The 14,640-nt window shown below is 39.8% G+C and overlaps 4 protein-coding genes across 4 annotated transcripts; 1 reads left to right on the plus strand and 3 right to left on the minus strand.

Moving 5' to 3' along the window:
- Positions 1 to 818: 818 nt before the first annotated feature.
- On the minus strand, positions 819 to 1,561 carry I206_104324 (uncharacterized protein; the record flags this gene model as incomplete). The annotated part of the gene is made up of 5 exons (XM_019155837.1): positions 819 to 884; positions 989 to 1,123; positions 1,208 to 1,285; positions 1,362 to 1,439; positions 1,508 to 1,561. 5 exons carry the CDS (start codon positions 1,559 to 1,561, stop codon positions 819 to 821), a joined length of 411 nt encoding a protein of 136 aa, XP_019010795.1.
- Positions 1,562 to 2,670: 1,109 nt separating this feature from the next.
- On the plus strand, positions 2,671 to 7,040 carry I206_104325 (uncharacterized protein; the record flags this gene model as incomplete). Its single annotated transcript, XM_019155836.1, has 5 exons — positions 2,671 to 2,944; positions 3,014 to 3,562; positions 3,629 to 3,715; positions 3,772 to 4,883; positions 4,962 to 7,040. 5 exons carry the CDS (start codon positions 2,671 to 2,673, stop codon positions 7,038 to 7,040), a joined length of 4,101 nt encoding a protein of 1,366 aa, XP_019010794.1.
- A 514-nt stretch (positions 7,041 to 7,554) lies between these two features.
- On the minus strand, positions 7,555 to 8,926 carry I206_104326 (uncharacterized protein; the record flags this gene model as incomplete). Its single annotated transcript, XM_019155835.2, has 7 exons — positions 7,555 to 7,600; positions 7,687 to 7,825; positions 7,896 to 8,037; positions 8,145 to 8,241; positions 8,317 to 8,618; positions 8,712 to 8,824; positions 8,908 to 8,926. The coding sequence occupies 7 exons, from the start codon at positions 8,924 to 8,926 to the stop codon at positions 7,555 to 7,557; spliced, it is 858 nt and encodes a 285-aa protein (XP_019010793.2).
- A 683-nt stretch (positions 8,927 to 9,609) lies between these two features.
- Positions 9,610 to 13,366, minus strand: I206_104327 (uncharacterized protein; the record flags this gene model as incomplete). Its single annotated transcript, XM_019155834.2, has 9 exons — positions 9,610 to 10,433; positions 10,490 to 10,803; positions 10,862 to 10,994; positions 11,059 to 11,170; positions 11,478 to 11,531; positions 11,906 to 12,040; positions 12,161 to 12,291; positions 12,356 to 12,541; positions 13,348 to 13,366. The coding sequence occupies 9 exons, from the start codon at positions 13,364 to 13,366 to the stop codon at positions 9,610 to 9,612; spliced, it is 1,908 nt and encodes a 635-aa protein (XP_019010792.2).
- Positions 13,367 to 14,640: the final 1,274 nt, after the last annotated feature.

Genomic DNA, 14,640 nt, shown 5'->3' on the forward strand with positions numbered 1-14,640 from the left:
CGTCACAACCTTTGTTAGAAATTTTGAACAATTCCTTTCAATAAGCAAGCATGGGAATCTAATCACTTATGATACGTAAATTGAGGAGCCAAGAGTACAGATACATAAATGAATAAAAAGTTTGTGACAATATATTCTTACCATTTCATCATTGACTAGATGATAAACTATCTGAATCATTATTCATTTGAAAAGAACTTATCTTTTTACGAATGCACTTGACTTAACTCTATTCGATCAATATGCCCATCAACAATAACGAGGACTCTACATCTGAGAACTCTGTTTATTCATTGAAATTCTCGAATAAATATCAAATCAAATTCGAGAGATGTATCGTCTGATTCGGAGACAGGTTCTGAAGGGATACCAAGTTTTCAATCAAACTTGAAAGAAATGAGATCTATTCAACCTTCTAAAAATTCAAATTCAGATGATTCAACTCAACTGTTAACTCAATCAGCCATATCATATTCTCAAGAGCTTTCCAATTTAAGAGGTAATTTCAAATATCGATGAAAATAGCAAATTGAATATCTATTTAAAATCAAATTTATTAAATCACCCAAATAAAATTGAATCTGATCGATCTAAAAAAAATCAAAAATTTTATAGCGAGAAAACGTATAAATCAATTTATTAAATCTGATTATTGGATCAATATTCAAATTTATCATAATGGATTTGATCAATCTTGTAATGATGATTGATAAAGTAGTTTTTATAAGTTACTTCATTATATGTTATTTAAATGCTTTTATCCTTTCTTCTTCTTCTTTTAAATGAATAATATAATACCCTCTTGATTGATTTATTACCTATTTCTCATTTACTTTAATTATCATTTCATCTATGTTGATTATGTTATTTTTGATTAGATCCCACTATTGATAAAATGAATTATCAGTAAATACGGGAATTGATGGTAATCAGAAGACGATTTCAACGTTGTCTGATATGCGTGACCTGAATTCAAACCGAAACTCACTTGTTCTTTCGTCAATGAAATTCCTTTATTACCAGGTTTAACTTGACCAGTGGATTTATCTTTATATGTTTCTCTCATATCTATCAAGACTTTACCTTTAAATGTCCTTACAGTTACCCTACGATTTTCACTAAGCTGAGACAACAAAGATGAATAGATTCAGTATGAAATAATAAATCATGAGAGAGCAGAAGTAGATCATTCTGTCCATCAGCTTACTTTGAAAAATGGATCTCCATCTTCGTTCTCTTCTATTTCTACTGTTTCATTCGACGTACTAGTTGAAGGCCTTGATTTCTATCAACCAGTCGTAAGATAATTGATCAGTTTCAATTATATCATATGTGATATGGTAGTCGAAACAAATGATTACCTTGCTTTTAGGTTCAGAATCTAAATCTATATCTTTTGAGCGTTTCGAAGAAGTAGATTTAGATACTTCTGGTTTGGACTACGAATTGTACTAAACATTAACATTGCTCTTCATTCTATTTCAGAAGGCGAGATTTGACTAATTACATCATATTCTTCATCTTCTGAAGAGCTTACGACTCTTGATTTCTTGGTCGGCATATTTACAGCGTAATGTATGTACGTGAATATGGGATTGAGATATCAGAGGCAATATTGATGATAAATTGTATGATCGTTGCTCAGGTGAATACTCGTAAAGATGAACATGGTTGAGTGGACTTTTAGTGGTCGATCGTTATGTTGCCCCGCAATCTGGCATTTCAGGTTTGAGGATATTTATGTGGTAGGCACTTTTGGGAAGACCAAGACTGCAAAGTAAATGTTAGTCTAACTTCTTAGGCATCAAGGATTTATCTACTTGCTCATTTCGTTTTCCGTGTATCTCTCTGCTTGCTACTCATACCAAGAAAGGGAGTTAAAAGCGGAAATATTATTGCGCGACGTCTATCAATACGGGGAGAACACGTCCTTTCACTAGCCAAATCTCCTCTGGTCATTTCAGTACGGAAAGCTGTTCCTTATCATGATTTCTGAAAGTACGCAGTGCTCAAGAAGGCCTTTAACCCATTGATCTAGTATATCTTGTCTTCAGTAGGGAAGATTGTAAGACCATTCCAGTCTCATATGTAGTACAGCCAAGCAGGCGGATTTGACGCGATTTAATAACCCTGAAACATGTGTCAAGGATGAGTTTGACCATGCCTCACTCACGCGGTTTAGGATTCAGCTCATCTTTAATTATTTCTATTCCGTACCTTTCCTGATATTCGTATCCCTTGTACGAAATAATCTTAATTATTACATTACTAGTATATTCACATACCCCAAGTCAAGTTAATCTAGCTGGTATGCTGATTATACTGAAAAGAAAAAAGAGTTGACAGAAGAATCGAAGGATATTGAGTGCCTCTCCGTTGTTCACAATTCTGTTCTGGGTTGAGCTCGGATCAACCTTGTATCTACCGGACAACCGAGTAGGAATAGGAGGAATAAAATTGATATATCCCTTGTTGCTTGACGCACGATCATCATCATCATAAAAGACAAAAGATCGCCAAAAACGGACCTTTGGTTCAATTTCACACATTTCTTCATGCATCAAGGTTTAAGAGGAGAGGTTAATAGTAAGTAAATTCGATATAAATGTTGATCTAATAGTATCGCTTCTAAGCTGATTATTGTTCTTTCTGCGCAAAAGGCCGGTCAAAATGTTGAGATACCTGTACACAATCCTTATAATAGCTACATGTAGTCTTGCTACACCGCTTCAAGCCAAATTCTCATCATGCCTATCCCAATATTCACCTGTTGCTGCCGGTCAAAACCGAATGAACATTACCGATGTATATGCGGAAATTATTCCTAGAGAAGAAGCGAATCAATTGGGCTTAGCTGCAGATGGTCATAGAGTCTTGAGGGTTAATCTGATAGGCGTTGTGGGATCGGAGGTATCGGGATATGATAATGTCACAAACAAATTAGGTGAGTCATATTATGCAGAATACATTAAGTAACACACCCTTATTACAAGACTGATTCAATTACCACTAGCGACCTTATTTACGAATACGAAAGCGGCTACATGGAATGTCTATCAATCTACCTCATGGCTTTGTAATTCTGTCTTCCCATCAGAACTACCAACACCGTATTTCCCTTACAACACGACATATTGTCCTTTACCAGCCGGAGATTTCGCTATTAACTTGACGATCCCCTTGTACAGTTCATATGCCCTTACTACCATTCAAACGGAAGTCAGAATAGTCGATACATCCACAGAAGCGGCAAATCTAGCTTGTATCGATATTCAAGTTTCACCGTATAATAGGAAAGGTTGGTATTACAAATTATTCTTATGGATACCGGTAGCAACCGCAATTGGATTCTGGTTAGTCAGTTGGGGGGCAAGATTTGTCACTGGTTGGATAGTTGGTAGTGGAGTTGCGGAATATGATCAAAAGGAATCTACTGCCCTCAAGACCGGAGGCGTAGGTGGCCCGAACAAAAAGGAAGCGAAACTAAGAAAGTGGGGAACGATGATCATAAGTGGTTTGAGCGGAGAAAGGTTGAGTGTTAGTGGTGGTTTGTTGAGGTTCTGTAAGTGCTTCTTTCATCATGAAAACTACCGGTTTTCAAGACTAACGGATCAAACATTTCTTCTAGCCACGCCATCCCTGAAAGATATCCTGTTCCATGTCCAGTTCTGTACAATGTTAGGAATGATCGCTGTGAATTGGCCCGAATTTGCTTGTGAGTGTGATGAAAGCCGCGAAATTCACATTTTGCTCACTCAGCTTTGGTATCAGATCCGATCTTCGCCCGTGGCGCATGGGCAGATCTTGTTTGGAATACCACGTTGGTCCAAGGTTCTGATGCGGATCACAAACGAGTCGCAACCTACCCATTCAATTACACTCCTCCCTCGCCATTTGCATCTCAAATGAATGATGCCCAATATCCGCTTTATCTCGATTCGAACCTATTCAATCCGTTATTCGACAGTCACAACGCTTCCAACGGTATGGAATCATTTGCCACCGCAGTCGGCTTGCGTCCTCAAGATTTATTTGGAACATGTTTAACCATCTTCCTTCTGCTCACCGCAGCTGTAATGCTAATCAGTCTTTCCGTGTGGTTTTTACATGGACTTTTCGAATATCTTTCTACTGGCTCATCCACATTGCAACGCGGTAGTCCTGGACCTAAAAGAGCGAGTCTTGGAAGCAGTCCGCGAGGGAGCTTCGGTGGAAAAGAAGCTTATGACCCTAGTCGAAATCCTTCATTGTGGTCTGATGGACCCAACTCACTTCCTACCAGAGCATCCCTCGCTCAGCAAGCAAAAATTAACTCGCCATCCCCACTTAGAAGGATTTGGTTCAGGTTCAAACTCAAGGGCGAAGCAGGTGCTTTCCACGCTGCTGCTCTATACGGAAACTTGATCCGACTCATTCTCATCTTCCATTTACCAATCACGGCTTTCTCGCTCTACCAGCTCACTCTTGCTAACAGAGCCAGTATCGTATCTAGAGTGTTCGCAGCACTTGCATTCGCTTTCATTTCGGTGATCATCCCTGCTTTCATCCTTTATCGAATCTCGAGAACAGCAAGTGGAAAATTATATGATGCGACCAGAACTTTACTTTCCCTCGGACCGATGTATAATATCTATGTGGAGAACAAGCAGATGTACAGGGTCGTACCTCTGACAGCGAGCCTAATTGTGGGAATAGTAATCGGCGCCGGACAGAAAAGTGGGATCGCTCAAGCTATCATAGTGATTCTTGTGGAATTGGCTATGTTAATCATACCTGGAGTTTGGTACCCTTGGGGCGAGGGCGCAAGTATGGGAGCATCGAACGCATTTCTGGGGATACTGAGATTAATCTCTGCCGTGTTGGTCATGTTACTCAGTTCGACTGTAAGTTGTTCTCGTCGTCATCTTCGTCATTCGATATCCGCTTGGTAAAGCTAACGAGAATGATATTTCTGCACCCAGATTGCTTTAAGCAGCCCCACTACGGACTGGATCGCATATGCTATCTTGATTCTCCAGGCAATCACTTTCATATTCTTCCTCCTTATGTTGATTACCAAAATCATCGAGGGATCTGTCCGATTAGCCGGAGGAGTTCATTTCGATGAATCAACGCATCCTCTAGACGGAGGTATATTTGCAGCTATCATGGATCTAGATTGCTTAAATGGCGTACGGGGAGGTAAAGCGGCAGCTAGAAAACGACGAAAGAGAGGTTCAAGGCAATTGCAGCGAAACGTCTCAGCAGCTGGGTCTCTGACAACTCAAATGATGCTAGATAGACACTCCCAAGGGGTTTCCAGACCACCTGTCGCGTCATCGTCGGACCTAATTACTCCATTCCTTACTCCTGGCCACCCTCAGATGGCAATGCAAGAACGACCGAGTTATTTCCCGAACTACAACGCCCCCCCTCTCGGCCCTCCACCACCTGAGGCAGAGAGGTTGAGCTCGGAATCTAGATCAGCTGAAGGTCACGGTGAGAATATCATGGATGCTTGGCAACCATCTGCTACTCTTAGCACAAGCTCGGGTTATGCACCTCCAGGTGCATTCGTTCCTTCTGTCAACTCTCCTACTAGAAACTTATATGGGCAAGTTCCAACGTCTACTCCACCTCCAACTAATGGTGCTCCGCATAGAAGTTTCTCTGTAGTGAGAGGTGGAAGAGCGGATTTCGAGAATCCTTACGAAGTGTTAGCTGGGCCGGGGGAACGACGACAATCACTCAACTCAGGTATGGGTGACCATACACCTAAAATAAGGGTCTCTCAAGTTTCTCATAGACCGATGTCACCTCCTCACAATAGACAACAATCATCTACAGCGATCATTGAATTGGCTACTCCACTAGCCTCGCCGTTGCTCCCCACCGCATCCAACGCTACTCCTGGTCCATCTCGACAGCCACAAGGTATTAGACCCAATAATGCTGGACTCAAACCGCCTGCACTTGCAATTCCGAAGAGAAGGTCATTAAACGATCTTAAGAATGATCCTTCACCAGATAGTCAATACTCATCTTCGACTGTGAAAAAGCAAAAACATAAGAAGAACAAGTCCTCCGTGGGTTGGTTCACGAGATCTTCAAACGATAAACGTGGAGGATCAGATGATGAATCTGATGAATTACCTTCAGATGATGAACCTGGACCCTCAAAAAGGAAAACAGCCAAAGCGAAAGCACGTAGAAGATCCAATTTGCCAGGAACAGAAGGATTCAGAGAACCATTACCATTTGAGGATATACCTCTTAGTCCAGAACAAGAAGAATGGAGAAACACCAAAGGAGCAGGTAGTAGTGGAATTGCAGGTATATTTGGAAGAAAAAAGAAGAAGTCTCAATTGGATGAAGAGATAGCTTCTCAAGCAAGAGATGAGAATAAAGCTAGAAAAGCAGTTTTAGCAGCTGAATCTGGAGCTCTTTTTGCTGGAGTTGATGCTCCTACAACTTCACCAAATGGTAAAAAAGGTTTCATCGTTAAACGTCCGGGATTATCACCTACTTCTCCTACTTCCGCTTCAAGTTCTAATACGAATTACGCTCAAGCAAGTTCTTCTTTCAAAGTAAGACGAATTAATCAACCTACACCATTACCGCAAGTAACCAAAACCCCGAATGAAAATGAATACGTTTCATCGGTTCATCCAAGTCCGAATATGGGTACAATAAGCACAATTAATGGATCAAGTGGACATACAAGTATGAATGGAACTCCGCCAAATGGAAGTAATGAAAATACACCTTTATCATCATCTAATGGAGGAAATGGTGGATCAAAAGGATTTAGAGTTATAAGACCACCTAAATTCGGTATTAATGATCCAAATCCAACTACATCTCAATCCACAACCACTAAAAATGAACAATCATCGAACGTACAAATGGGATATCCACCTACTGCATTCGTTCCTATTTCTTCAACTTCATCACAGAATCCAAATAGAATAAGTACAACAAGTTCGAATTCTACTAATGGGTTAACTCCTGGAAGACCAGTAAGAGATCCTAGAAGATCAAGTGGTGAAAGTCAACGATGAAAACCTTAATTATGAAACGAAAGAAAATGCTGAAACCGATTTAATGAATCAAATACTTTATAATGGACAATTATTACGAAAGAGTTTTTATCTGTTTGCCTGTATTTTTAATATATTATGATATCTCGTTTCCATCTGACACCAGCATCATGTTTTGATTATTTGCATAATTACTTGTTCTCCATTCATACTTGATATAATCTAATGGCTTACTGAATTCGTATGGTTTCAAATGCATTTTGTTCTGTTATACCCCACAATTGGATATGTGGATACTATCATTTCGCATAATCAAACTCGGATTGTACTTCAGAACATTACGTTATAGTGTGAACAATGAAATTTGATTCATGATTATGCTCATGTCAAGCAGATCTTGTACTTAATGCATGTTAAATTCCAATGATCTTTTCAAAACCGATTTTCATATTTGTGCTTTCACCTTTCTTCTTTTAATTTTTTTACATATTCATTGAACTGAATCTCAATGCCATTTGCCAATTTCTGATATCATTCAATGAATATTGTTATCTTTGAAACTAGGTCTTTCGAGCCAGGCACTACATTTCAATTCAATTCAATTAGCTATATTGGACTTCAATGGAAAGAGAAAATTGAGAGAAAATGGAATGATATTGAGACTTACTCCCAATATTTACCAATGACCGGATCAAGATTATGACCACCTGTATATTCTTTTAATTTAGGAATAACAATATTTGATGGTGAAGAAGGTTCAACTCCAGTATTAGTAATTGTTCTTGAAAGCCAAGTGATGATATGATCTAAGTCAAAAATCAAAATCAGAATCAGAGAATTTTGACCCTCTGTTATAATTCGAAAATTGAAACTGACAATCAACTTCTGAAGGTTCAGAACCACCTGCAAAAGGACCTCCATTTTTTTGTAAAGCTTGAGTCACGACACCTCTTAAAGCAATTCCTACTGCTGTCCAAAGGTTTTTACCTTGTGAATAATGAGCTTGTTTAGTTGCTTCCTATTAATTGTCGCAATAATTAACAAAATTTTCCGTCATAGTGGTCATAAATTCAGAGTTGGGTAATATATCATTTGACATGATGAATTTGATTTCTGAAAACTCACATCAGGTTCGGTAATATAAAAATCTAATAATTGTTGATTATCAGCTTTCTTTTTTAAAAGGAATTCTTTAAATTCTTCAGGTGGATTTTCAGCAAGTCTATAATAAATATCAATGGAAAAACATTTTAGTCAATAATTTAACACCGTCAAAATCAAAGTTTTAAGATCTTACTTATTTAAAGAATTTTGTCTACCTTGTAAAAAACCTTTAGGTAATCCATTAATTTTTGATTCTCTATCTTTATCATTTAATGAAAATAATAAAGTAGAATTTGGATCATGTGAAGAAGCATGAATTTCTTCAATTATACTTGTTGAAGTATGTGCATCAACTTTTGGAGGATGTGGTGAAATTTTTAAAATTTCTTTAATTGATGAAATTGAATCTTGAAATTTTTCACCTTTTGAATTAATTAAAGTTGGTACTGTTCCTGCTGGATTAATTTTTAAATATTCTGGTTCAAAATTTTTTCCCTAAAAAAATAATATATTTATATTTAAAAAAAAAGTCATAAAAATCAATTTTTACCTTTATATAACCCCAAAAAAAAAAAAAAAGAAACCAACCTCAGCAAGATTAATTGATACCCATTCCACATTTTTACCTTTTTCAAATCCATTTTCAGATAAAGCTATTTTAGGTGCATTGGCCCAACATGATCCAACAAATTCGTAAAGAGCTTTTAAGTGGTGTTTTAAGATATTCAATTAGTCATCGTCATTTAAAGTATCAAATAAGTGAGGAAAGGAAAAGAACACTCACTAAGTTTATCAGACGACATATTTGATATTGAACTCGGGTCGATTAGATTCTAAGTTATAGTTAAAAGAAGAGAGAAGAATTGTAACGATATTGATATGGTGGAATAAATATATATTCATCAGAATAATATTGAATCGGCTGATCACCTAATATGACGATTTACTCTCTGTCTCTCTCTCTCTTTCTCTGTTGGAGAATGTGCTCAGTAGTGGGGCCATAGATTACCTCATACTTCCGAGATAACCGACTTGATCACGTGCCTGACATGATTGCCGATCGTGCTAGATTCCACTTAATTTCATATGAAATGTCTATCAGGTATACCTCTCCTGCTTGCTTGCTTCTCACTAAACACTGAAAAGAATTCGATAGATGCAATACATGCTCAGGCAGAAACCATGAATATAGCTATATGTACTTTTTAACAATTGTACGCTCGATGTATGACGAGGGATATATAACACAGGAAAAGAAAGTCTAGATGGATGATAGCACTATAAATATAGATTCAAGAGTTGATAAGTATACATACGATGCTAAGATTGAGGAGATACTGCGTGTGTGTTAAATTATCCAGATGTTCATTGCCAGTTAGGCTGTTGATGGTAATTAAAATGGAAAGTCGTCAAATGGTGGAGAATAATCACTGAAGATGGAAAAGGGTATTCATGCTACAAATACATCTAAATCTGGAATAGACGATTAGAACTGCATTGGCGAACCGGCAGTTTGAGGCGATTGAGCTGCTTGATTCAGGCCAAGTGGACTTGGTGCAGTTTTTTTGCCTCTTCTACCCAGAAGTGTCGAATTATTGAGATCCAACTCAAATCCAGTCGAGCCGGCCGCTTTGGCTCCTCTAGCTCTATCTCGTTGTCCAGCTCTACCATCGTACAAAACAGCTTCGGCCTCTCTTCTATTGGCTCCTCCACGCCCAGCGTAATGTTGGGTGCTTTGCTCCTTGACTCCAGCAGCTGCATTGGCAGCATCCCTTCCACGATGCTGTTGAATTTGCCTGGCAACAGCTTCACCATGCTTACGTCTAGCTTCTTCAAGTTGTACAGCTTCATCTTCATCCTCATCTTCCTCATTGAGACCTTGTAAGAAGCCTCTAGTGCCTGCTCCGCCAGGTCCATTGTATGCTCGACGTCGAGCACCTTCTTCTTCCATTCGGTGTACGGCGTATGTGACATCAAAGGCTTCTTTCAATGCACCGACACCAGGAGATCGACCTTCCCGGTTACCAGCCCGCATCGATGCGAGTAAGGGAGAGTCCATTGGAGCGTTGCTTGATGGAGGTGCAAGGTTTCTTGGTGTTGGAGGAGGTGGTTGAGCAGAAGGAGCATCTTTGACCCATGGGTGGGCAAGGAATTCGTCAATGGTATATCGTTGAGCTGGATCGACACATAGTAAATGGGTGATCAGATCCTTAGCCGAAGTTGAGATATCGTCCCACCATGGACTCAAGAAGGTGTAGTATCCACGGGCAACCTTCTCGGTAAGGACGTTGATACTCTCATCGTAGAAGGCTGAAGAGGTTAAGTCAGCGTGATCTATTTCAGCAATGTTCGGACGTCGAACTTACGAGGGAAACCACAAAGCAAGGTATACAATACACAACCCAATGCCCACATATCGACACTCTTACTGTATCTCTCATCTTTGACAATCTCTGGGGCTGTGTACCCGACAGTACCACAGGGTGTCATGGTTTGTTCATCCCAAACGATCTTCGACAGACCGAAATCGGCAATCTTGACTCGACCAATACCACCACCACCTATTCCTGGTCGGTATTCACCTTCATCTTCCTTCTCCTCGTCGTAAGGTCTATGTATAGGTGTTCGTGAAGGAATTATTGGGATCCGATCAAAAAGCAAGTTTTCGGGTTTGATATCACTATGACAAGGGAAAGTAAGGTCAAGCGCAATAAAAAGCGATTGATGAGAGAGCTCACCGGTGAACCACACCTCGCTCCTCATGGAGGTATCGTATACCTTCAGCGACTTGCAGAATCACATGTCGTGAAAGTGCTTCGGAGAAGTACGTGAGTTTGACAATTTGGTGGAACAGTTCACCACCTTCCATGACTGCGATACAGGGTTCGGTGAGCATGAAATCACTGTCATACCTTGAGTGGGGCGAATGACTTACGCTCTAAAATAAGGAAATAGTGTTCCTCGCTTTCGAAGAACGCGAGGAGCTTGACTATTCCAGGGTGATCAACACCTCGCATGATCTGTACCTCTTTAAGGATGTTGGCTCGCTATGTGGAAACAAAATGTCAGCGACATGCTTGCGAACAGGAGACTTTTGTAACCACATCAAGGCGATGTTACGATAAATATATGCAAGGGTTCAAACGAACACAAGAAGTATGGGAAAGCACTCCCGACGCTCAAGGGCCAGCGACCGCAAAGTTGGTAAAAGGTAAAGTATAAAGCTTTCTTTTATTTGGGTCGCCATCAATGAACTTGCGCTCATTGAGAGGGGATGAAACAACAGGGATTGAGATCAAAGCATGCGAAGGAAAGTCGGTATGTGAGCTGATAGGGTAGAAGGAAATTACCAACCTCTGTGACCCTAGGCCTTTTCTTGAAATTGGCATTTAAATGCTTGTTACCGTGCTATATCCAGAATTGCGCATGTCAGTCGACATTTCTGAGACTCCTGAAACAGCTCGAAGTGTGTCGCGGGTAATTGATGGCCGATCAGGCAATATGGCGAAGGCAATCTACTTCGACTGATGATCGCCACACCGGGCAAGGCATTCGCCGTTGGAGGTTGCCTGCCGGCAATGAAGTCCATTCAAATGAATCAGATAAAAAAGAAAGAAATCATAAAAAGCTCCCGTATACCTTGATCCCAGCCTGGCCAGGGCGCGGGAGGCATACGGCGCTGGTTAAGAAGACTACAAATACGTAAAAAGGTGAAAGCGACCTCCAAGTCGATCGCCAGGGGGAAACGTCAATAATCAAGAGAATGAGGAAACAATTCTCACCTGTGAATGGTTCAGCTCATACTTTCTGACCACCTTGACGGCGACTTTGCGTCCGGTCTTTTTTTCGACAGCCTTGTACACATTTGAGAAAGCTCCATCGCCCATTTTCTCTATCAAGGTATATGCTTCGAGACCCTAGAGTACGGCATGACGTCAGTCTTCGGAGACTTTTCCAAGAATTACGAGATCATGACGCCGCCAAATCAAGCTACTGCGCTGGAATCGGCTCCAGGTGGTTATGTGGGGTCAACTCACTTCGTAGACTGGCATTTTTTCGCTTTGAGCCCGCTCATCAGCGACGATTCGTTCAGCCTCTTCTCGATAATTCGGAGAGACCATCGGTGCTTTTCCACCAGAGTTGGAGGCTTGTGCTTGAGGTGGTTGACCTATCGAATGGCATGAATTTAGCACAAAATGTTTCAGCAGCAGAGCACTGATTTGGCCACTTACCGTTGCCAGCAGTCAAACCTTGTCCTGGCATATCGTTGTTGTAATATGCTTGTTGAGCTTGAGGTTGTTGGGCTGGCTGCTGTTGGCTTTTACTGGATCGGTGTCCACTAGATTGACTCGTTTTACTACTGTCCGGTTGACCAGCGGTTTGTGAAGACTGGGCGTGCTTGCCGTGTCGTAATATCTCTATTGAGTTGTTATGCGGCAAGAAACGGGAATGAGGTAAAACACGCGGTATCGAGGATAATTTGCGTTTGCACGATGGTTGACGATGATCAATTGGAGGAATTAATTTTGGGATAGGAATTGGGGATGGGAAGAGTGCATCGAAATGTTAAGATTGAATTACAGGTGAGGTCGAATTTGTCAGCTTTGATCCGGTATTGGGAGGTACAATGAAAACAGGAGATAGAACGTTGGGCGAAGATGGGAGAAAGGAAGGTAGGGAAGATGGAGAAGCAATGAGGCTGGGAGAGCAGTAAGGCATCGTGGATATGTGGACAACGGGACGATCAACCAAGTACGAAGACACATAATCAAAAGCATATCACGATTGAACGTGAGAGATGGAGGATAGTAATGACAAATGCTACCAATTTGTAGTAAAAGACAAGAATTGATGTTGACGAAATGAAATAAGAAGGATTGAATTGATAAAAGAAGACGCTAGAGATGATGAAGTCTCCTTTGGCAAAGTGAGTTGTATCACCGCACAGACCGCCAAATTTCGTCATACATCTTGAAAAAAGACAACTGATCATTGGATAATGGGGAACCGGGACAGAGTGGTACAGGACAAGCAAGATTTGTATACACATCGCCAACACACAAGCCGGGGTACCAAATGGTGAGAGTGGCAATAACCTCTTCTTCTAAGCCTCTCTTAAAAAATTGATTGGAAAAGAAGGAACAGACCAAGAAGCGCCACCAATTCAATATATATGGGGCAAGAAGATGGATTTATAGTGAGGGAGTGATGGCCTATAACTCACGTTTAAAACTGTTTAACATCCCGTCTTCGTCGTTCAGATTCGAGTTTTCTAATTTACTCAAAGCGTCTTTATAATCTTTTTCTAACTGATTACTTGATCGCTTGTTACTCAACTTTTCATGTACTTCAGCCACTGATTTATGTTGTTTCTTTGTTTGGCTTTGATTAGGTGATTGTTCTTCTTCACTAGTTTCACTAACTTTAGAAGAACTTGTATTGGTTGAAACGAAAGATTTCAGTTGTTTAGGTAAAGTGACTATACTTGTGTCAGAAAGTGGTACAAGTACTGAAGGTGATGGTAATGTTGATGGATCCGAACCTGTATCTGGTGACGAATTTGATCTATTTGATTCTATATTTCGTGCAGTAGTAGTAATAATAGAAGAAGGATTGACAAATGGATTAATGGTGTTGTGAATTTGTTGATTTATTGATTTAGAAGTCAGATTGCCGGTTTATTTGGCGTAAATGATGATGATGATAGGTGATGACAAATGATGATTATTTGTCTATTAAGTCGAATGTGGAGGATACGTTTTACCGTAAAGTTTACAAAAACGTATGTATATGGTAGCGATCGTCAAAAGATATAGAGAATGTAAACGTAATGAATAATGACGATGACGATGATGGGATTTACGAAATCAAAAAACTTGGAATCAGCATGTGATCATCTATCGAAGAACAGAGAAATAGATAATTCAAAAATAACCAAAGCAAGAATCGTCTACAAACTGACTATTAAGTTTAAATGTGTGCTTGGAGTTCGAAATTTATGAAATGATGATGATGATGACGATTGAATTGATAATGACGATTAATGATGAAGTAGGAGCACTCCGAAGTTAAAGGATGATTTAACCTTTTTACTCTTGAGTGATTATAATTGAAATGACCCGAAAATTGCACCACTCAACAATTGATAGTTGACGTCACTCCCCCTTCTTCAATCAGACAAAGGGAAAAAAACGGATACTCACCACACTAGATTACTCCCAATATTAATAATTAAGCTAAAGCGATACCAGAAAACTCTTAGCCGCTTTTTTCTATATATTTAAACTCCAACGAAAAGTAAACGAAATCCTAGATTTGCAATAAAGAGTTATATCCTTAATATCAGCTGTTGGGAATATGATCGATTGACGTTGGTGTTATTCAAAGCGTGACGACAATGATGATATTGATGATGAGCAACGCAGTTTTGAATTCGATGTTGGCTTTTCTTCCGGCTTGCTGAATAATAGGAGACATGACTCATTCCATAGTAGTGATTGTACCAGGGCAGATCAAA

This window comes from Kwoniella pini, chromosome 5, assembly GCF_000512605.2.
Source record: "Kwoniella pini CBS 10737 chromosome 5, complete sequence".
Lineage (NCBI taxonomy): Eukaryota > Fungi > Basidiomycota > Tremellomycetes > Tremellales > Cryptococcaceae > Kwoniella > Kwoniella pini.